General features: G+C 39.8%; 1 protein-coding gene across 3 annotated transcripts in view; it reads right to left on the reverse strand.

The window, feature by feature from the left end:
• Positions 1 to 3,586: 3,586 nt before the first annotated feature.
• LOC114031266 (WASH complex subunit 2-like) overlaps positions 3,587 to 23,442 on the reverse strand; it is a 55,863-nt gene continuing 36,007 nt past the window's right edge. The window contains exons 18-29 of one of the 3 annotated variants that reach the window (XM_027846304.1): positions 23,073 to 23,207; positions 21,692 to 21,858; positions 19,405 to 19,510; positions 17,299 to 17,448; positions 11,842 to 11,910; positions 11,658 to 11,759; positions 10,933 to 11,061; positions 9,602 to 9,664; positions 9,053 to 9,253; positions 6,662 to 7,279; positions 4,651 to 4,831; positions 3,587 to 3,949 (exon numbers count right to left, since the gene is read on the reverse strand). In XM_027846304.1, the coding sequence (XP_027702105.1) occupies positions 3,807 to 3,949; positions 4,651 to 4,831; positions 6,662 to 7,279; positions 9,053 to 9,253; positions 9,602 to 9,664; positions 10,933 to 11,061; positions 11,658 to 11,759; positions 11,842 to 11,910; positions 17,299 to 17,448; positions 19,405 to 19,510; positions 21,692 to 21,858; positions 23,073 to 23,207 (2,064 nt within the window). In that variant the 3' untranslated portion in view covers positions 3,587 to 3,806. Of the gene's footprint in view, positions 3,950 to 4,650; positions 4,832 to 6,661; positions 7,280 to 9,052; positions 9,254 to 9,601; positions 9,665 to 10,932; positions 11,062 to 11,657; positions 11,760 to 11,841; positions 11,959 to 17,298; positions 17,449 to 19,404; positions 19,511 to 21,691; positions 21,859 to 23,072; positions 23,208 to 23,442 lie in introns of all 3 variants that reach the window. The other 2 variants (XM_027846303.1, XM_027846302.1) reach the window with 2 other exon arrangements.

A 23,442-nucleotide genomic window follows, 5' to 3' on the forward strand; every position in this document is an offset into this window, starting at 1 on the left:
GTATACAAAAAATAAAATTGTCCTATTTCCTTCAGCTTTTTAAAAAAATTAATTTAAAATGTTCTGATGCCAAGAAAATGACCATGGCAGGCCGACGCACTAGATCAGTGCCATTGGTGTGGGGTTGAGCAAGCCACAGCAGGTCACAGAATTGAACATAAGTGCTTCATTTAGCCTGAGGGATCTCCACGCTGTGTGTCGTCCCCCCCCCCCCCACCAGCATGGACCTGGCCCTCAGACTTATCAGTAATGGGAAACCCCCCCTCAAAAAAAAAGAGCTTGTTAACTTTTCCTCTCTGAAACTCATCTTGTAACTATCTGCTCAGGATAGTTACTCTTACCCATTCTGCTTAACCTTTGACATTCATTCACTGTGCAACATTTAGGTCTAGGAAGTACCTAGAGATATCTGTCCTAAATTACATTCTAGCCAGGAAGATTTGGTCTGTTCCCACAGGTCCAAGGTATCCAGTGCCATAAAGATATTGTTTCTGTGCCAAGTTCCTCTCCTGACAACTAAATTCAGCACAGGTTCTTAACTGGGGTCCATAAATATTACAAGAAGTAAGGAGCTGGCCAAATAACATTCATCCCCCGACTGGCCTAAGTAGCCAAAAGGTATCTCCCACCTCACCTCCCCCACCCTTCCTGCAACTACTGTAATTTAGGAAAACATCAACAGTCTTGAGTAAAACAAAAAAAATGTCAAGCAATATATGAAATTCTCCACTGTCATCACTATGTTGACATACTTTGTCACTTCAGGTTAAGTGAAAAATGTGTAGGACCAAACATATATCATTTCTCTTTGAGGCAGGGAAACACAGGTCAAGATCCATCCATTTGACCATTTCCATTTTTCTTCTGTACTCACTGTTAGTACTGAGCAGACGAGTTTCAACTTGGATTGGTGATTTCTTTCATCAAAATGAAAGCCTATTTGTGGGAAGTTTCTGGTAGAGTCCCACACAGCTTTTTGGTCAAGCAAGTCCTTAGTCTTTTTGGGGTCTCAGTTTCTTCATCTATAAAATGAAGATGTTGAATCCTATGAACTCCATTTTTCAGCTCTGAAATTCAGTGACTTAGAAAGGATGTTTATTCAATTTGAAGATAACAAAAGCTAGGAAGCATAATGAATACAATCTGGAATGCAAGGCCCAAATCACAAGATGAAAATAGAGATAAAGGTAAGATCCCTCCTTTAGGTACACACACACACACACACACACACACACACACGGCTAGGAATAATTGGCATAGCAATGGTACATGTGAAAGAAATGCGAGTTAAAGTTGAGTATAAGCAGTGTAATGCAGCTGCTAAACAATCTAATGACTATTATGCCAAACCAATAAAGTTCTTGTGTACATATGACAGGTGGCCAATTCCACAGCACAGGTCAAGCCACATTGGGAGCACTGTGGTTAATATTAAGTGCTACAGTTTAAGGACAATGAAAGATTAGAATGATTCCTAAGGATGGTAACAGGTCTGGAAACCACGCAATATGAAGTATGATTGAAGAAACTAGGGAAATTTATCCTCGAGAAGAGCAGACCAGCCAGAAACATGACATAGACTGCAAATAACTCAAGGTCTGGTGTGCAGACTTGCTCTGCTTTGCTCCTGAGGGCACAACCAGGACTAACAGGTCAAAGTTACAGGTAATCAGATTTTAGATCAGCATAAAGAAGGTTCTAACGGTAATTATCCAATAATGATATAGGTGTTTTCCAAGTTGTGATCTAGTGGCAAAGGGAATTGTTCAAGCTGAGGATGACTAAGCATTTGTCATAGGTGCACTAGAAAGGATTTCCACTTTATGCCAGAAACTGGCCCCTTTCCTCAAAACAAAATGGGGAAGCTTGCTACTAGGAAAGCCTTTATAGTCTTGAAGGGAAAGAACAGTAACACAATGAACAAATAAGGTGTGCAGCTAGGTGGTGCAGTGGATAGAGCTCCAGGCCTGAAGTCAGGGAGACTCATCTTTCTGAGTTCAAATTTGGCCTCAGACACTTCCTACCTGTGTGACTGTGGGCAAGTCACTTCACCATGCTTGCCTCAGTTTCCTCATCTGTAAAATAAGCTGGAGAAGGAAATGGCAAACCACTTTAGTATCTTTGCAAAGAAAGCACCAAATGGGGTCATGAAGAGTCAGACATGACTGAACAATAACAAAAAGGTGAAATTGAAGAACATTAGTCCTGAAGAGAGAAAAAGTAGCCAGAAATTTCATTTCTTTAGAAAAGTGGTATCAAACTCAAATGAAAACAGGGGTTTGGGGGAAAATCCATATGACAGCATCCTTGCAGCCTGCACACTGACTTAGTTTTAAAATCTCATATTATCTATGTTTTATCATATTTTTATTTTGTTAAATATTTCCCAGTTACATTTTAATCTGGTTTGGGCCTCCCTTAGGAGTATTGTGGGCCACATGTGGCTGGCAGCCTATGCTTCTGCTGTGGAAGACCTGAAGTTATGTTAGCATTTCAGTGTTACTAGGAAACTGCCAACTGAAGATCAAATTTGGCGAAGTAGCAGCAGTTAACAGGAACAGGTTATGTATTCAGTGTCTCTATTAGATGATCCTGGAGAGAGAAGGGGCCACCAGGGAGCTTTTCTATTGGTATATGCGTTAAAGAAAAGAAAACTCAGAGCCATGCATAATGGCGTGCCTGAGACCAAGCGTTTGCTTCACCATTCAGAACCCTGGTTGGTTTGTGCTGTTTTTGATCAGGAGTGAAAATTAGCTACGTTTAGAGAGCACTTTGAGGTTCCTCACATAATCCTAGACGGTAGGTTCTATTATTACCTCCCGTTTTACTTATTAGAAGAAGAAACTGAGGCTGAGAGAAGGGGAGTGCCTTGGCGAGGGCTACCCAACCAAGACTGTGTCAGGCTGGATTTCAGCTCAGGGCTTCCTCCAAGTCCAGCACTCCATCCATGTAAGACCTCATTGCCTCGAGTGTTATTTAAAAGCACTTAACTGTAAAATACCATTATAAATTGTTAATACCGAGACCAATAGTGCATTAATTCTCTGTGCTATAGTACTACAAATTAACTGGTCAATAGTCTGGATTTATGGAGAACGTTCTTGGCCTTCATCAAATTGCTCTGCTTTTCGAGTACCTTGATGCAGCCTCATTGAACCTGATGCAGCCAGTGCTTCACATGGGATGTCTGGTTAATACCCAGCAGGCCCTGAACACAGGAACAGGGTGGCAGTCAAAGGAACAGTTCTAATGCTGGCCTGCACCAAAGCAGATTCAAAAAAAAGGACTTTCCTTTAAACTCAGTGACCCCTTATAACAATGAACATGATGGTGGGAGGCAATAATGCAAAATCTCCTACTTTTCAGGCTGTATTTCTCAGAGTAGCTCCTGATAAATTCTGACTGCGATAACTTAAATAGACATAATAATCACGCAAAAAGTTTTTAACAATTTATATTTCACCATTTTAACTCTACCAGCAATTTTCACCTCTGTTCAATAAAAGAAACAATGTTCTACATAATAGAGTACATGATTGCATGTATTGCACAGTATAATTAAAGTTGAACTGCACATAACCAAAAGTATTTTAGAACATCTGTTTCTTCCTTTAATATTAATTAAGCATGATTAAAATCAGTGCAAAAAATAATACTGTTTACATTGAACAAGAAAAGAGCCTTTTCCAGGATCTGCTTCTCTTGCTACAGTTGTTAGAATATAAGGGTATGATAATAAACCAATAAGAGATTCAACAACGATGAAACCCCCACTTCTGCCCCGGTCTTATGCATGTATGTGTCCTCTACTGGCCTCCCAAAGCATTCAGAGGATCATCAAACGTACTGGACACCTTGGTTTCCAATTGTGTTTCAGGTGCTGACTGAGTGGACTGGCTTTTTGGCTTGGGCATCTTGGTTAGGCTGCCGCTAGATGAGAAAATATCATCTTGAATAAAAGAAAAGGAAGAGACGTTAAGTAAAACTTATCCCACACAGAAACCAACCGCCCTCCCCAGGGCCAAATTCCTGAAAACCATATGAAACAGGGGAAAGAGTCCCAAGCTAAGAGTCTTGACACCCAGCTTCTAGCACTGGTTCTAGGCCTACCTAGCTATGTGACCTTCCACTCTGGACCTCAGTTTTGGTTATATGAGAAACACAACAATTGCTGGAAGTCTAGCTTAACACTCAGCAGCCAAAACGTCTCTTATTGTTAAGAAGCAAATGTGGGAAGCAGATTTGGCTCCTTTCTTGCTGGCCAGAAGTCTGCCATGTCTCTTAGACTTCATGGATATCTTTCTCCTGGTACCTTCTCTGGATTGGTTCTCTCCTCCTGCCTCCTGTGGCACCAAATACTTGTTATTTTACAAAAATCTCGTCACTGATCTGACCACGATCATGCATGCTCTTACTTAGTCTTCTCCTTTTCAGGCTAGTTCTTTCACTAGCCTTGGATTTTCAGACTTCTGAATGGAATGTTATAAAAGCAGAAGTCGTAGTGTAATTACAAAACGCCCAGAGACAAATGCACTCCTCATACACAAACATTTCAGCCAAAAAGAGGGACAGCAGAATTGAGTGGATGGCAAAAATTCTCCACGTGTCACGTGTAATGGAATTTGTTCAGCTACAGAAAACCACACTCACCCATCTCATCATCAAATATGGACTTTGGCTCCACCTTCTTTTTTGACTTCTTCTCTTTGGGTTTTACAGTTAGGTCAGCAAAGATGTCAATGTTATCATCAAAAAGGTTGGATTCCAAGGCTTTTTCCTTTTCTTTTGTTTTCTGTGCTGGTTTAATTGCTTCTGTAGCAAATATGTCATCCTTGTATCCCACCACAAAAGAAAGAAAAAGACAATTTTAAATTAAGATGTTTTTCTCCTTTTAAGTAAACATAACAAATACTTAGACTGTATAGCTGCTCAAATTGATTGATATTTAGACTTGTCATGAATATATTATTATTTAATTTCTGAACTCCTACAGCACCTAGAAATATTGTATACTACAACTTTAGAACTTGGTTTGTTTTTTCTCCTTACCTTCCCTGCCTCCCCCTGGGAGATTCTAATATCTGTGTTAGAGACAGAGGGACAAGTTCATTCCTTAAGACCTCACCAGCTCACAAAACCATGTTTCTAAAATTCTAATCTTCCAAACTGCTTGTTTCTAAACATCTAATTTTCTCACGCACATTAAATTTATTCTTCATTTTCATTGTGACCAATGGCCCTTGGTGGGCTATGGGACACAGTACAAAGAGCAACAGACTTAGAGTCAGGAAATCCCGAGTTCAAATCTTCAGCCACTAACATGTGACCCTGGGCAAGTCAAGACCTTTCAGTTTCAGTTTCTCCAGGTTTAGAGAGGAGCTGGTAGCCCAGCTGGGCAGGAATGGAGAGGAGAATAACTAGGAAACAGGATGGAGATACAACTCCATTATGAAGGGTCTTAAATGCCAGGTTAAGGCATCTGTATTTTATAGAGGGCAGAAAACAGGGAGCCGAAGAACATTTTTAAGCAGGGGAATGAAATCGTCAGAGGTTAGCATTTTAGGAAAATTACTTTGGCAGTTGGGTAGATTGGTGAGAAAAGGGGAAGGGCATGGAACTCAATTAAGAGGCTATTATAATAGTCTACAGGAAACATTTTAAGGACCTTTAAATGAAGGTAGAAGGAAGGGGAAAGAAGTAAAAAGTGTCATGGAAATAAAACTGGCAGGATATCACAAATGATTAGGTATGGGAGGTAAGGGAACAGAAATAGTCTAGGATTACTACGGGGTTATAAACAGGGGACAGTGAGAGGATGGCATGCCCTCCAAAGATGTCCTATGGAAGAGCAGACTGAGGAGGGGATATGGAGTTCAGTTTGGCTACAGTGAATCTCAGCTGCCTACTGGACATTCAGGTCCTTATCCTTTAAATCTCAATTCAAGTATCACTTTCTTCATGTGAAGTACTGACTTCGTCTCCTAGTTGGTAATGACATCTCTACTCTTCAGATGGCACAGAACACTTTGCTTATCATACGCTTTTAATAATTTGGTTTGTGAGCATATATCTTTCTACCAATACTTTCATCCTACAGGAACAATGACACAATCTTTGCCTTCAAAATCTGAAATTCCACTGGGAGAATTATAACATGTACTCTGCCTTCTATAAATTTTAAATCTCCCCTGCCCCTAGTGCAGTGATTTGTATATAGTAGAAGGTTAAAAAATGTTTACCTAACTAGGAGGGTCTTCATTTTGTTAAAGTAGAAAATTGAGTTTTTCCATATAAACTGGATATGCTTTGGGAAATTTAAGCTTCTCTAGAATTCACGGATGAAAATCTTAGCAGTGAGGTCAACTCTGCACATAATGTGAAAGCATTCCAGGGAGCTAGCCATAATATTATTTTAAGAATAATCTAAAAACCAAGATCTTTTCCATTTTTTGTGACCAAACCAAGGTTGATGCAACTCTTAAAGAACAGGAATTGCCTCTGGTTTTTCTGAGTAAATTTCATGGGCCAATCAATAACCTAATTTATGCAGGCAGACGTCAGCTACCCATCAGAAATGAGTAAGACCCAAATGAATCAATGGGTTATTTCTCCATCCAAACTCTTAAAGAACAATGCACCAACTTAAAGACTATCTAATTACCTCAAAAATGTCTTGTTTTTTTGAGACAACATCTTGCTGCCAGAGAGGTTCTGATGTCTTTTTCTTGGCTTTCTGGTTTGTGAAGAGATCATCTTCTTCCTTTAGAAGAGGAAGAGTACTTTTTTTCTTGGATGGTTTCTGCTTCACAGATTGAAAGAGATCCTCCTCAATCTCTGGCTCGTCCAGCACTGGAAGCAAAGACTGCTTTTCTTCTTTGCCTGGGGGCTGGCTGGTCAGGTCCTCTGAGGCCTTCTCCTTGTCCTTTGCTCTCTTTGCCATCGTCTTTGATCCAGAAACCTTTGCAAAGATGTCACCAGAATCAAAAAGGCTATCCTCAGCAGTCAGGTCCGCAGATTTAGTCGAAGGACTTCTCTCCCCTCCGGGGACTAGGGCATCTTCCAAAAAGGGAGAAGGAGCTGCAACAGTCTTTTCAAAGCTCTTGTTCTTGTCTGCTTCTCTGGTATGTTGCTGTTTGACAGGTGGGGAGATAACATGCTCTCTGCCCAACTGAGGTCCTTCAGCATCATTTATATCCTCAGCCTCGCTGGATTCCTGGGCAGCCAGCCTCCGGGCAGCTCTGGTTTGAGGCCTTCTTTTGCCTTTCATTTTGATTCGGTTCTGCAGTGACAAAGGAATGTTCTCAGACCACAACCTGAAATTTGGTCCAAGCAGACCAGGTTACTTTATATCAAGGGGCTTAACCTTTTTTTGGTGTCATGGACCTCCTTTGGTGGTCTGTGGAAATCTACAGAGCTCTTCACAGAAGAGTATTTTTAAATATATAAAATTAAATACATAGGGAATCACAAAGAAAGTCAATTACATTGAAATACAGTTGATAAATTAGAAAATTAAGTCCATGCATTGCAGGTTAAGAACTTCTACTCTATACAAATATTTGAGGCAAATCAAAGAATCAGTAAGCTCTCTCTTATCTCCAAGTAAGACAGTATTAATGACAACTAGGTGGCACAGTGGATAGAGCTCCAGGCCTGGAAGTCAGGAAGACTCATCTTCCTGAGTTCAAATCTGGCCTCAGACACTTACTAGCTGGGTGATCCTGGAACAAGTCACTTCACCCTGTTTGCCTCAGTTTTCTCATCTGTAAAATGAGCTAGAGAAGGAAATGGCAAATCACTCCAGTACCCTTGCCAAGAAAACCCCCAAAGAGGTCATAAAATATCAGACATGACTGGAAAAAAAAGCAGACTGAACAACAAAGGCAGTATTATCTTGAAGGTCAATTGATGCTTCTCCTATTAAATATGGCCAAGGAAAAAGACTCCTAGTCTTCTCACATTAAATAAGTCTAAATCTTGTCTTTTTCTCTTTTATGTTCTAATCTCTTAAAATTCTGACCGCCCACTACAATTGAAACACAACACTATATAAAAGGTGTCCCTTTGACTTCAATTACACAAAAATGCCTTGATCTGATAACTCTGCAAAACTGAGGGTGATAATAACTATGTGTTCTGTATACCATGTTGGTAATATTAGCCAAATTATATAAGAATCAAATTCTTTTTTTTAAGAATAAAATTCTCAATTACTTTTATGTAAAGATATATACATTAAAAATGTTAATAGCTAAGAAACCAGAATTATTAGTATCAGTTTAGATTAAAAAGGAGCCATTATCATATATTTTCCAAAATAGAAAAAGGTGCTGCTTAAAATGAATTAAACTTGGAGGTAGAGAAGGTAGAGGGTACAGAATTCATTTTCTTACTAAAAACTCATAGTTTATCTATTTCACCCAAAGGGCAAGGTGCTGCTGGGTGTCTGCCCAAAGAAAGTAAGTGGTGTGGGGCAGTGGGAAAGGGCACCAAGAGACCTGGGTCCTCCTTTGGGTTCTTCTGGTAAGTGGGCAGTAAGAGGACTGAATGAAATCAAGGCTTCCCAGCCCAAAGGCTCCAGACCCTAGGAGCAATGCAAGGTGACTGACTACAAGAGACCTAGTTAAATGACTCACTAAACAGGTAACAATTTCTGTAGACTGAAAAATGTCTCACACACTTCATGATGTGATTGATAAAGTGCATTTAAAAGTGTTCCTGAAGTCATTATAGGTTTTTGTCTTCATGCATGTTCTGAACTGCTAGACTGGATGGCTACCTCTGAGACCCCTTGTGGGTCTACACCTTTATGGTTCTCTGGAGTAGTAAATGAAGAGAATGGATCCTGTGTTTCTGATTGCTCACTACAGGGCAGGTGGGCTGTGCCTGGAAGGGGCAGGGCTGGAGGAATGGGCAGACAAGGAAGGACAGATAATGTGTTTGTAAGGCAAGTCTGATGATCCCCTGGATAGCTGAATGTGGCTGAGAAGCATCTTCGATGCCCTAGAGAGGTATCAGAAATACTTCAAAAGAGAATAAAGCAATTCATCACCTTGTTTACACTACGTAAGGTATCTGCTCGGGCTGGGTCCTCAAAGCTCACACCTGTCTCACCAGCAGAGGCCGTCTCCACACCCCTGACTCCATCGGGCTCAGATGCCGTAAAGGCAAACCCTGGCGCAGCAGTCTTCATCCCGGAGATTTTGGGAGCTGTCCCGGGCAGCAAGGTAGCTGGATTAATAGCCAAGTCTGCCTGGGGAATGAAAATGAAATTTGCTGTTGCTTAACTGTATCCAGATCACTCCAGGCGAGATGACAAGTGACTGAAAACACTTAACGAGGGCAGGGCGCTAGAAGGGCAAGGAAAAATAGATGCAACGGAAGGTTCCACAGAGCCGCCAGATTCAGACAGAGGATATGCAGCCGTGCCCACAATCATTGCCACAGGAAAAAGAGGAAAGGTGAGACAGGCCTAGCATCATGTGGGAAGCAACAATGGGGGGAAATGCCAGGGGAAGAGCTGAAGAAGAGACAAGATATTCAAAGATTAAGGAGGCCCCACAGTTGGCAGTGAAGGCTCCCAAAGTGTGGCAAGAATTACTTGTAGTTTCCCGATCCGAGAGGAAGGCTCTTTGGTTTTATGTGGAGGGAGGCCTGCAGAGTCCTGTGTGAAATGACACTGTATTAAAAACCAGCAGGGATAAAAGGGATGGGAAAGGTCCCCAAACTGCAACACTAATCAAACATTCATGTGTGACACACATCATTCCTTTTTCCTTTTCCTAAAATTCCTAAAATGAGAACTGCTTTTGAGGATATGTTAGGGGTGTCAGAGACTTTCTCCAGGGGCTTTATCATCCCCTCCTAGCTGGGGGAACGCACCCTCGTGCACCTCCCAAATGAAGTGGCCAATGAACTAACAGTGTCATCAGGCCATGAAAAGTCAAGCAGGGCCGAACTGAACAAACATCTTTTTGGTCTCCTAGGCACATGTCTAGGCACAGAGGGAAAGCCAGGGACATCTCCAGAGAATGGCCCAACTCTGGTTCACTTTTCTGGGCATGAGTTCAGACTACTAACACAAGGAATTCCATATTATTTGGACTATAGTTAGTATGTCATGCCCCCACCATGGAGCATGACCACAGGTCCGAGGTGGAACAGAAAGGGTCTGGAAATACTGAACCAGACTTTGCCTCCATCCTGGAAAAGATGTAATCCCAAAGAAAATTTTAGAAGTTTCTATAATAGGTATTCATTTGAACGGCTATCCAGGAATAGCTGTTTAGGTCTAAAGGTACATCAGAGATCAAGGCCTCCAAAAAGCCAGGGAGGAAATGTAAAAAGTGAAGTTAAGAATACTCAATGTATTCTTCAGTATCACCTTACTCAGAAGTACTCTTTGGGGAACTCCATGTTTTTAAAATTACCCCCAAGAGTCTTCTATCTAAAAGCAACCATCAGGTCAGCTAGGTGGCACAGTGGATAGAGCATCAGCCCTGGAGTCAGGAGGACCCGAGCTCAAAACTGGCCTCAGACACTAACTGTGTGACCCTGGGCAAATCACTTAACCCCAACTGCCTCAAAAAAGAAAAAAAAAATAAAGGCAGCCATCAATATTTGTGAAAACACCCAAGAAATCTACAAAGTGTATGAAGCCACTCAGCATGCCATAGTGGAGTGTTAAATTCCAAACAGATAAAACCAGCGTTTTCTCCTCTAAACTGACTATAGTTTCAGCAACAAAATGTGAAAAGGAAAAACAATTATTGTGGCTTAACATCATTCCATTTCTTCCTTCCCTAATTTAAATATGGGAATTTTCAACAAAGAAACATTCTAGAAGGGTACATTCTTCATCAACTTGTGCATCTGCATATATAACTTTTTAGCTATGCCAATAGTGAACCTGAAAAGTCTATTTGTACTAACCTGGGCTGTTTCCGATTTCCACATGTCTGTTTCGTGTTTGATACTTGGAGATGATTCGGGAAATTTATGGCTTTCAAGAGGAGGACCAAAATTATCTTTTTTCACTACTGTTTTCTTTTGGGCTACCTTCTAAGAGAAAAATAGGGCCAAAATTCACAATTAGATATAGAAATCAACCATCCTAAGGAATCACAATGTAACAAAGGGATCTAAGGTTTTTTTCCTCTTAAGTGAAATAATATCCTGACTTCAGTGGGTTGGCGAATTAAAAGATAAACATTCTCAAATTATTCCAAATCTAAAGTTGTATTTGCGCCTTTCTGATATGTAAGATTTAAGAACACACTAGTTTAGCATTCTGCTGTGACAGGAAGAAAATGGTACTAAACATCCAGGCCTACATTCAAGAGTTGAAACCTTCTTATACACGTCTATTTTTGTTACTATAGTGAATTCATCCTTCAATAAACCATTGAAACAGCCAAGCAATAATATACTAAAAATTCGATTAACTTGAGATATTTGAGCATTCAAAAAAATAAAAACTATTTGGTTTGGGAAAAATAAGGGATCTTAGTATTCATTTACTAGTAGGCAAGCATTACTCATATCTTCTGGGATCTTTTCCCTAAACACACTGAAAGTTGAAGACTTTAAGCAACCATTTCCTTCCCAAGAAGTTTTTCTCTACTCCTTAGTCTTCATAATAAAAAAAATGCTGGTACCGGCGGCTGTGGTTGAACAGAAGTGAAGAAATCATCATCATCATCTTCTTCATCCCCAAAAAGAGCCTCTTTGGGTGGGGGACCAGCCCGCTGTTCTGATGACTAAAAGAAAAGGACAAATTCCCCATGTGAGAAAGCAAAGGGGAGAAGAGCCTGTGCTGCTAAGTCTAAGATCTCCTCTGACCTTGGCAAAGAGGTCGACGTCAGCATCGTTGTCCTGCTGGAGCTTACGGCTGAAAAGGAGCTCTTCATCCTGAAAGACACCAGGAGTAGTCTTGAAATGGGTACCAGGACTGGAAGGCTAGGAATAGAGAAGGAGAAGGGAGGTCAGCTGAGCACCTTAAGAGCTGTTTGCTTCAAGCAGCCCAGGAATGAGGAAGCCAGACATTTTAAGGAGAAGAGCAGGTTTGGACATAAAATTAAATATCATGCTATCTCAATTAATATGCTTCCTGAGAATTAAACTGCCTCATTAAAAAGACCATTCATCTTTATAAATCACTACAGTAGATGCTCCAGCTCAAATCAACATCCGTGTAAAGTCTAGTGCCATGTGGCTTCCCAGCAAAAATCCCTGCACAGCTTCCTCTGTTAATGTGACATGAAGCTGAAAGAAAGGCCAGCTCTTCGTGAAATCGTGTTCAGTGACACTGATACCTAGCTGTCCTCTTCTACCTTCAATATCTGCTATTTCCTTTTCTCCAACTCTCTTCTATCAATAAAGGGAAGGATCTGACATCAATTATAACTGATGGCTGACATGAATACGTTTAAGTATGAATGAATTTCGGTTAGTGTTACCATAAAGACTGCATTTGCATTTTAGGTCTTTTATTTCTAATTACCATATGAAAAACATTTTCTTCTGTTAAAAGAAATCCAATTTCAGGTATGGGCCAAATAGGTAGGTTAATTATTGGTTTATTTATGTTCTGTTTCATGGGTTGCCATAACCAAAGAGTTAATCACCAAGTAGGCTTCCTACTGGAGATGAATCCCATTGGACTTAGGTAGGCTGGTTCTTGGAAAGCACCACAGTTTGGTGCCAGGACCATTCTCCAAGCCTTTCCTGTACAGTAGAATCTATCCCACCATATGTTCTTCTGGCAAAAGCTCCATGAATTCTATGTAACCTCTACACCATGATGAATGGGGCATTAGAATAGTGTTCTGGGAAAGTGATGCTGTATGGCTGTGAGTCACCAAAGACCACAGCATCTGAAGAATTAAAGTTGAACATTATCCACATGGAGAGTCAGGTGGTGGACATGAATAGTCAGTCGGTCAATAAACATTTATTAAGCAGTCTACTTTGTGCTGGGGATAGTGCTAACCACTGCAAAAGGCCACAACCCATTAGCAATCTAAGAGCTAAAAATGAGAAATGGTATAATAGAGGTCACCAAGAAGATGTATCACTAGAAAAAAAGATGAGATGTCCATCAAGCAGGAACCAAGGATAAGTGATGGAGAAAAGAAGTATTCAACTGGCAGCCACATAATACTAAAACACCAGAGAAAAGCCCCTTGCATGTTGAGGGGCCTGATGTAGAGGGCCCACTAGAACATACAGACAAGAGTTGTGCAGTATGGGAAGGCATATGGGGTAGGGGCTGAGGGTAACTGAATGGTTAGAAGGAGCTGTACCTGCATCAGTGAAATCAGTGATGCGGCCCAAGGTATATAATATATAAAACTTCATATTATATAAATAATATATAATATATAAAACTTCATATATTTGATTTTGCCCTTTGCCTCTCTCTCTCTCTCTCTCCAGTGGAGACAATGGGGAAAATAAATTGAATTCTTGATCATCCCTAAGAAAAAGGAAGGTGGAGCCAAGATGGCAGAGTAAAAGCAGTGACTTGCTTGTGCTCTCTCCCAAACCCTTCCAAATACCTGTAAAAAATGGCTCTAAACAAATTTGAAAGCAGCAGAACCCACAAAAAGACAGAGTGAAACAAATTTCCAGTCCAAGACAACCTGAATGGTTGATCAGAAAGGTATATCGCGCTGGGCTGGGAGAGGAACGCAGTTCAGCATGAGTGTGCAGGTCTCAGCAAACCTGAAGCAGGCCCCAGAGGACTGAATCATGGGCAGCCGTGGAGGTTTCCAGACTTCTCAACCCATGAACACCAAAGACAACTTAGAATGTCAGTAGGAAAAGTCTGTGTCTGCAGTGAGAGAAGTGCGGTCCTAGCCCCAGTCCCTGAGTGCGGCCCCAGGGTGGAGGCTGCCTCCGGAGCTTCTGGCCCACAGACTGAGGGGGAATCGAGTGGCTGATCAGAGAGGGATTGCAGGGATCTCTTTGCTGCTGCAGGGTTCTACTGCTTTGCCTGTGTTTGGATATAGGTCACAGTTCTGGGTGGTGCTCCTGGGGTGAGGAGGAGTGCTGATGTGGTGGAGTCTGTAGTAGCGGTGGAGAGGAAATCCTCCTTATAGTTCCAAGACAGAAAACAGTGCTTGTGGTCACTCATAGACCACAGCACAGGCCAGGAAAGGAGCAAACACCTTGCCCTTGATCACAGCACCTTGGAAGAACTGAAAATTTACAAGTCCCTGTAAGTATCTCTGAAAACAGCTGCACAAAACCCCCGAAGCTTGGGACAGTACATTCTCCACACTGGAAGCAGACTCCTACCTTAACAAAGAGTTTATAACTCAAGTAATTGGCTGGGATCATGAGCAAGCAGCGCAAAAAGAGTCAGACCCTAGAATCTTACTTTGGTGACAAAGAAGATCAAAACATACAACCAGAAGAAGAGAACGAACCCAAAGCTCCTATATCCAAAGCCTCCAAGAAAAATATGAATCAGTTCCAGGCCATGGAAAAGCTCAAAAAGGATCTGGAGAAGCAAGTAAGAGAAGTAGAGGAAAAACTGAGAGTGATGCAAGAAAATCACGAAAAGTAAGTCAACAGATTGCTGAAGGAGACCCCCAAAAATACTGAAGAAAATAACACCTTAAAAAATAGCCTAACCCAAATGGCAAAAGAGGTCCAAAAAGCCAATGAGGAGAAGGATGCCTTAAAAAGCAAAATTGGCAAATGGAAAAGGAAGTCCAAAAGCTTACTGAAGAAAATACTTTCTTAAAAATTAAAATGGAACAACTGGAAGCTAGTGACTTTATGAGAAATTAAGACTCTGTAAAACAAATTCAAAAGAATGAAAAAATAGAAAACAATGTGAAATATCTCACTGGAAAAACAACTGACCTGGAAAATAGATCTAGGAGAGAGAATTTAAAAATTATTGGACTATTGGAAAGCCATGATTAAAAAAAGAACCTAGACATCATCTTTCAAGAAATTATCAAGGAAAACTGCCCTAGTGTTTTAGAACCAGAGGGCAAAATAGAAATGGAAAGAATCCAACGATCACCTCCTGAAAGAGATCCCCAGAGGAAAACTCTCAGAAATACTGGAGCCAATTTCCAGAGTTCTCAGGTCAAGGAGAAAATACGGCAAGCAGCCAGAAAGAAACAATTCAAGTATTGTGATCATCCCATAGCAGGTATAGAGAAGGGACATCTCCAGAGAATGGCCTAGTTCTGGTCCATTTTTTTGGGCATCAGTTCAGACTACTAAGACAAGGAATCCCACATTATTTGGACTACAGTTAGTGTGTCATGCCCCCAATGTGGAGCATGACCACAGGTCTAAGGTGGCAAAGAAAGGGTCTGGGAATGCTGAACCACAGACTCTTTGCCTCCATCCTGGAAAAGATGTAATCCCCTCAAAAATTTTAGAAGCTTCTATGATAGGTATTCATCTGAATGAATACTCAGACCTGGCTATTCTGGGCTAAGGGTACATCAGAGATCAAGACCTCCAAAAAAATCAGGGCAGAAAAGTAAAAAGTAAAGTTGAGAAAGGCAGAACCTCAGGTATGAATACCGAATGCGTTCTCCTCAATACCAGCTTGTGTAGGCTTACTCTTTGGTGAATTCCTTTAAATTGAGGAAAGAATAAGAGACAGCGCTCAATTTGAAGCTGCAGACGTGGCAACTAGAAATCAAACACAGTGTCTATCGTTGTGCTGTCAACTGAATCTGTAGGTATTATTATAATCAAATCTCTACACAGTACCACAGTGAGCTTTTGGTTATCTGAACTAAAGAAAGGGATCACTGAAATATAAAATCTAAAACCACACTGGGACTATGGCCCCCATTCAATGAGTTCTCCTACTCAGAAGGAATAACAGATAGGTGGAAACAGTTTCTAATACATACATATAATACAAATGTGGTTAACTGGGAATTGATTATTTAGACAGTTAACATGGCTAGAAGGGACAAGAGAGATTATCTTGAACCCCGAGGCCCCTTGCTTCCCAGTTCCTCTTTGGATACTGTCTTCCCCCCTTAGAATGTAAGCTTTTTGAGGGCAAGGGCTGTCTTTTTTTTTTCCACAGATGAAAAAACTAAAGTTTAAGGATGTTAACTTACTTTCCCAAAGTGATACAGAAAATTAGTGGCACAGCTGGGAACTAGTCCCAGTCTATTTGCTTTTATTCTAATACTTTTGCCACAGTCTGCTGAACTGTTTTCGGTATCCTAAAGCTTATAAGTACTAAACATCCAAAGAAGCAGTCTAATTTATAAAGTTATATATTCTAAAACTTTGCTAGGATATCATAGGTATTCTAAGTGTTGAATGAGTGCCTGTATGTGACACCGCAGTATATCATTCACTGGAGTTACAAGATTCCCTATTAAGATCTTGGAACATATGGATTTGAAATGGTGCCAATCCCAGTGAAGAGTGAGCCAGTCCCTCATTTGAGCACAAATACAAGGTTAAGGCATCAGAACCTGGAGGTATTTTACAAGCCATGACAACTTTATGTATTCTTTAGTAATGAAGGGATGGCAGGAATAGTTTCGAGTTGCAGGGACCAAAACAGGACAGCCCATAGATGCTAAGAGGAAATCATTTACTTCTCTTTGCTAGACGACAATAGTGTTTAGGCCATAGATACTGGTTCACAGGTGTTTCACAAGAAGAAAGCTAAATTAAAAAAAAAACAAACAAACTCAACAACCCACTAATTCTATTATGCTCTGGAGACACATTCAACATGAACAAAACTGTATTACAATGGAAAATTCAATCCCCTTCTAACTGATATTTCAAATGAGGTACAGTATGGGACTAGCAGAAAACAAGGAAAAATAAAGAGCCTGTGAGGTGGGAGTTCTTAACATTTCTGTGATATGGACCTCTCTGACAGTCTGTTGAAGCCCATAGACCCCTGCTTACCAGAATAATGTTTATAAATGCCTAAGAGAAAGTACTAAGGATTGCAAAAGAAACTAACTACATTGAAATGAAGTTATCAAAAGATTAAAACGCAGGTTCCCAGACTTCAGATTAAAAAGACAAGACTAAAAAAAATCTCAATCGCACAAGCCCCAACATTCCAAAACTATGAATGTAATTAAAACTACTCTAGATGTACGAAAACTTGTTTGATAAGGAATAACAGGTATGTGACTCACATTGTTCAAATAAATACTGGAAATTAATCTTAGCATTACACACACACACACACACACACACACACAAATAAAAGACAAGACTAAGATTAAACATAGGAAACATTATCATTTTACACTTAAGAAAGTAACATCTCACCTTTTCTTCCTGCTTGACCACAAGAGTACTCCCAGAAGAGGCCGACTCAGCCTGCTTGTCTACTGGTTTCGCAGTTCCAAATGGAGCTGCTGCTTCTTCTTCCTCATCACTAAATAACGAGGGCATCGCTGGAGGGATTTTCTCTTTTCCCTACCAAAAAAGGAGAAAAACCCATGAAATTCCCACAAAAAGTATGAATGGTGTCTAAGTGACAGGCACATTCAATCCGTTTATGCAAACAATCTCCTGAGTGTGCAGACAGCACCTCAAATCCTTTTTTGGAAGGGGGAGAGCATACATAAATCACAAATAGAAATACAAATCATCCAGTTCTTTAGGATGTACATTCTAATAGGACATTGGAGAACATTTCCTTCAGTATTGTATTTTTTATGGATTTGACTTCAGTTTTGTTGGAAATGAGATAAGTGGGTGGAGATAAGTCCCACGGGGCCAGGACAGCTGGAAGGAGTTGCTGGCCTTATCAATGAACAGACTAGGTAGGCAAGTAGCCTTGATGTTGTAAATGGACTGGAATCTATGAAGGACATAGACTTTGGAAAGTATTCTGGAATGAGACCTGGTTAGCTAACCTGGGAATGTTCTTTCAAACATGATGGTCAAATAAAAGAAGTAAAAACACAGTTTCACTTCACTGAAGCAAAAGGAGTAAGGACAAAGGGATAAGGAAAAGAAATGAGTGATACAGGAAATTATGATTAGGAGGACACTGAAACTCAATATAATTTGAACTTGAGATAGAGGGAAATGAGGTCATGAAAGACTCTAAAGAGGGATGTGTAAATGCTAAAGTGATTAGCTTTATATATAACCCAGTTGTGAACTTAGGCAAAAGATTTGTGTTTTCAGGCAACTTGTTTATTCTACTCATAATTACAGTGATTTAAATATTGTAAAATATGAATCTAATTATGAAAGTCTCAAATATAAGGAGAACACTTTTCACGATGCTTCTTTTCTGAAAAGTTTACGTGTGAAAAAAACTTTGAACTCTTCACAGTCTGAAACAGTAAAGGATCTTTTGGTGTCCAGAAGTGCCTACATTTTCCATGTGGGGAAAGTTAAATATATACAGGCTATTTAGTTAATTTTATCTCTTATTTAATATTTAGAGCCTACAAGCTTCCAAAAAAAATCATGGATGCTTGCAGAATGACATGCAACTGTTCAGTTATCTCTCACAATTTCTTTGATCTTAAAAATTTCAAAAGTATATTAAATTAAACCTTATCAACATAGCTTGATATTTTTTATTTGTCATTTACAAATGGGAGAAATTGAAGTCCACAGGCATCAGTGAAAATGTTAAGACACTCACCATAAAACATTCATAAATCATTCATAAAACTATGAATCTTTACAGTTTTATTGCAAACTCTGTCATTTTTGTGAACTAAAATAACTTTTTTCAACTTTCTCAGTGTAATAGCCCTGCACCAAAGAAGAAAGTTTGTAAAAACTTTGTAACACTTGTAAAAACATGGCGACTACAATACTGGGGCATGGCGTCCTTGGAAAAAAACATATTCAGAAAGGGAATTACTGTCCCTAAGATTATAGTTACTTCCGCAAAGATGAATCTGATCTTTTATCTTCTGTATATCATAATCTATTTAATAACAATATTCCAGATCTGAATTTTATCCTTTGGGATAAGGTCCTAAAAATGGTACAAACTGTACCTATATCTCTATTTTCTGTTATCATAATACTATGCAAATGAGAATGCCTAATGAATATAAGCAGGTGACAATGGTAACATCCCAAACTGCTTAAATTAGAAGGGTGGCAGTGGAGCCCAAGGAAAAGAACCACTGCGTACAAGTCTAGAGATTTGGGCTCTACTATTCAAATCTGCTACCCCATGGACTATGTATAAGTGAGTCATTTTAATCAGTCTATAAGCCTGTTTCACTAATTGTAAGGTAACATTATGGGCTTGGAAATGTATTAGCTCCAAATGGGCATGACAAATGCCAGTTTGAGGTTCTGTCCACAAAGTCTGATTTTGAGTGCTAATCATAATGCAGAATTTTAATTAGCATAGTATGGAAACAAAGTCATCTCTTAGCTGATTAAAGTTACCATTTTTGCAGGAAGAACAGATGGAGGAGGAGAGCCAAATAGAGACCCACCACTATCAGCATCTTCTTCGAAAAGGAGGGAAGCTTTAGGAGGAGCCTTTTTCTGGCTACAAAATAAACAACAACAAAATCCCTTGAGTATTAAAGTCTAATCATAATAAACCAGAAAAAATAGGCAGAAATTTTTGGGAAGATAAAGAACAACTGCACTTGGTACCTTCCTGAGATCAAATTCATAAAAATTAAAATATTGGCAACAAAACCTTAATAAGAAATACAAAGCAATCAGAAGTTAAATGAAAGAAGAAAGGGAAAACAATAAAAAAAAAGAGTGTTTCAGGAAAGTAAGATAGAGCAAATACAAGTCAGAAAGGTGTCAAAGTTATTAAGAACCAGTGAAGGGGATGGACACAGAAGGGCAGGACAGATATTTCCATGTTAAATCTGTATTATCAAAGACAAATCAAGCAGTACAGAGTAGAAAAGACAAAACAGAACAAGAGTTTGCAGTTTCATATACAATATCATTTTTTGTTATTTGCATATTGAAAGGTATGTTTGTTTATATTTATTAGGTTCATAATAAAAAAGAAAAATATTTAAAAATACATTGAAGGAGTAGCTTGGCTTAGGCAGACAAGGATAACTGTGGGTTAAGCCCCCTCCTTTCCCTCATGCTGTGTAACCTCTACATCATTTCCTGCTCTCTCCCCTTTTGTTCTGGTCTCTAAGAAGAGGTGACGCTTCTTATCAAGACCATCCTTCCTCCTATTTCCTTCGTCTCCCTCTCTAATCTTTAGACTCTGCCCATCTACTGGCTCCTTCCTTCCCTTTGCCCCAATCTATAATTAGTCCTCCACTTGACCCCACCATTCCCTCAAATTCTTGTCTTCTATCTCGCCTTCTTTATACAGGCGAATTCCCAAGGTTATCTCCCACTCCCTCTGGCTACCAACTTCACCACTCTTTCAACTGATACGTACTCCTGAAGTCTCTACCACTGCCCCCACTGCCAGATGCAATGGACTTATCCTCAATGCTCCTCTTCTTCTCCCTCTCTCTAGCATCTGACATTGCTAGCCCCTCCCTCATCACAGGACTTCACCTCTTGGTCATCTCCTCAGCTTCCTTGGGATCCACTTATCATTTTGATGCAACTTTAGTTTCTCCTGAGCTCCCAGACCATGTTACTAACAGTTTATTGGACATTTAGATCTGGACGTCCTTTAGGCATGTCGACCTCAACATGTAACAAAAAAAAAACAAAAAAAAAAAAACAAAAAAACAAAAACAAAAACAAAGCACTTACTAGTCTTTCCTCCTCAAACCAACCCCTCTTCTAAGCCATCCTATTTTGGTCATAGATATCTAGCATCTTCTACATACTCAGCTAGGATCCCAACCTTAGTGCCATCCATGACTCCTCACTCTCACCCTACACCCCCTACTGGCTGCCAAATCTTGCCTTTCTATGTCCACGTCATCTCTTGCATCTGACCCCTTCTTTTTGTTCACATGGCTACCACGCCAATTAAAGTCCTCATAATGTCTCACTTACACACTGCAATTGCCACATCTCTGACAAAGGTGACATGAATACACCACTTTCGCTATCATCTCTGGCCCCCTGCCCCCAACTAGTTCACCCTGTTAAAGGGAAACACCTGCTACAAAAAATAGGAAGCTGATGCATCAGCGGCCAAAGTGATTTCTCTAAAGTGTAAATCTGACCATGCCACCCCCTTGGTGAGCGCCAGTGGCTCCTTATCAGGGTCAAAATTAAAATGCTCCATTTGGCATTTAAAGCTCTTCACAACTCCTTGGTCAATGAACAAAGGCTTCATATTTGGAGTACTAACAATTAATATTCATGTAGTGAAAAATATGAATTCTGGTCAATTCATTGTTCTTAATATGATTATTGTTTTATTGTAAAAAGTCTATTTGGATTCTGAAGACAATGAACTGGGAAAACCTTCCAGTTAGTACAGTGTCAAGCATACAGTAGGTGCTTAATAAATTCTTGCCGACTTGACTTTGCATATCTACAAACAATGTGTTTTCCCTGTAACTGTGATGCTCACCCATAACAATGTGAACTAGTTTGGGGTGGTGGTGGTGATAGCAGAAGAAGTATTGCTTCTTTGGATACAAAAAATAAAAAACCTCAGCGGCCTTCATATTACTGAGAGAGATGCTCTTAACTTGATCCCTGAAGTTCATTACTATCCACAGTCAATGTCTGTGCTATTCTCTATACAGTTGTTTTGCTGCAGCAATGCCATTACCTGTCTTTAGCAATAGCAAATAAATCCTCTTCATCATCTTCCTCAAACAGACTTATCTTTTTCACATCTTTCTCCACGTGATCCTGCATTGGGCCAGGCTTCTTAAGTTCCTTTATATTGTTGTCAGGCACCTTACTGGTCTGTGAATCACCCATGCTCCACTGGTCCTAAAAAAGAAATTAAAACAGTATTTTGTCAATCAAAGGAACTTCAGAAAGAAACTTTTGTCCACTTCTCCCTGTCAAAGGCAATTCAAGTGAAGGTATATAGGAAGCAAAATAAAACTAGTTATTAGTTGCACCTTCACTAAAGTCTTTTTCCTTCATGTCTCTTAAGTCACGGAAGTAATCTGGTGTTATTCCGCATTACACCAAGGTTGCAAGGCTGTTTGGGAGAATGGTGCTTCTCTTGAAGACTTCTGGTACAGAGGCTCAGAAAGAAGACAGCATTAAGGTTGTTGAAGAAATCCAATGAAAATGGATGCAGAGATAGGTTCAGTCAAATAAAGAGGAGAGAAAGGCAATTATGTTGAACCCTTTAAATCTAAGTGGCTTCTAGAAATAATGCTAGTATACCTAGGATGTGTATAACAACTTTCTATTGTAATATTTGCTTTGACATTTATCTGTCTACATCTGTGTGTTCGTGCGTATGCTTATGTTGAATTCATTCTTATAACACAGGTAGAGAGAAGAAAATGCTTACTTTATGGAAAATAGTATCCAGGATACCTGAGTTACTATAACATGTATTTTTCTGCAAAGTTAGGAGACTGAAATGGAAGTTTACCTATACTCATAGCCAGTTTTTGCTAGATTGCCTCAATGCACAAAGAAAACAATTCTGAGTGTCCTGAATAATAAGACTGACAAACTTGCATTTTCTGCTGCCACATCTGGGTCAAAGGAAAAGTTCTTACTGAATAATGCTTAGAAGCTAATTATTCAGTGAGATCAAAACGAAGGTCAAACATATAGTATATAAATCATGCTGTTATTCTACTTGATACATGTTTATTAGCTTTGGAAGTATTGGGGTAAGAGAACCTTAAAATCTTCAAATAATGCATTTTGCATATATCACGCGGTTCTCAAGAGTTTTGGACATTCTCACTTGCCAAACTCCAGCAGCACTAAGAACTGAAACATATGCATCTGAACTGGGGAAAAAATACTTAGGGCACTGTGACAATCTGATATTGATTTTGTCAAACTAACTTCTTTCTTTAAGAAGAGTTATGTTGTCTCTCTGATTAGAATGTGAGCTCCGTGAGAAAGGGAAGCGTCTTACTTCTCTATTTGTATGCCCAGGACTTAGCATAGCCCTTTGAATGTAGTAAGCTTTTAAGTGTTTCATTCATTTGAGATGGTGGCAACTGTACCTCCTCATCACTGCTGAATAGTAAGGTGGGTGTTTTTTTGTGCGGCTCAGAAGATATTGGCTTTTCTTGAGTTTGCTTAGGCAAAGATGATGAAGAAAATTGTTTCTTAGCAGGTGTTTCTCCAAAAAGATTTTCCTAAAACAAACAAACAAACAAAAAAATTCCCCAAAGTGCTGAGTAAAACCAAACCACAAAGAGTTAGAAATCAAGACAATGTTCTGCTAAAATGTCAGGAAATGAGTTAGATGTAAGTCAACCTAGTGATAATCGGGAACAACAGACACCTTTCAAAAATCACTACATACTACAACAATGCTGCTCCCTCATATTTCTGCCACAGTATACTCTGAGCTCAATTTTACCACCAAAG

Source organism: Vombatus ursinus, unplaced genomic scaffold, assembly GCF_900497805.2.
Source record: "Vombatus ursinus unplaced genomic scaffold, bare-nosed wombat genome assembly UNPS02015129.1, whole genome shotgun sequence".
NCBI classification, from domain to species: domain Eukaryota; kingdom Metazoa; phylum Chordata; class Mammalia; order Diprotodontia; family Vombatidae; genus Vombatus; species Vombatus ursinus.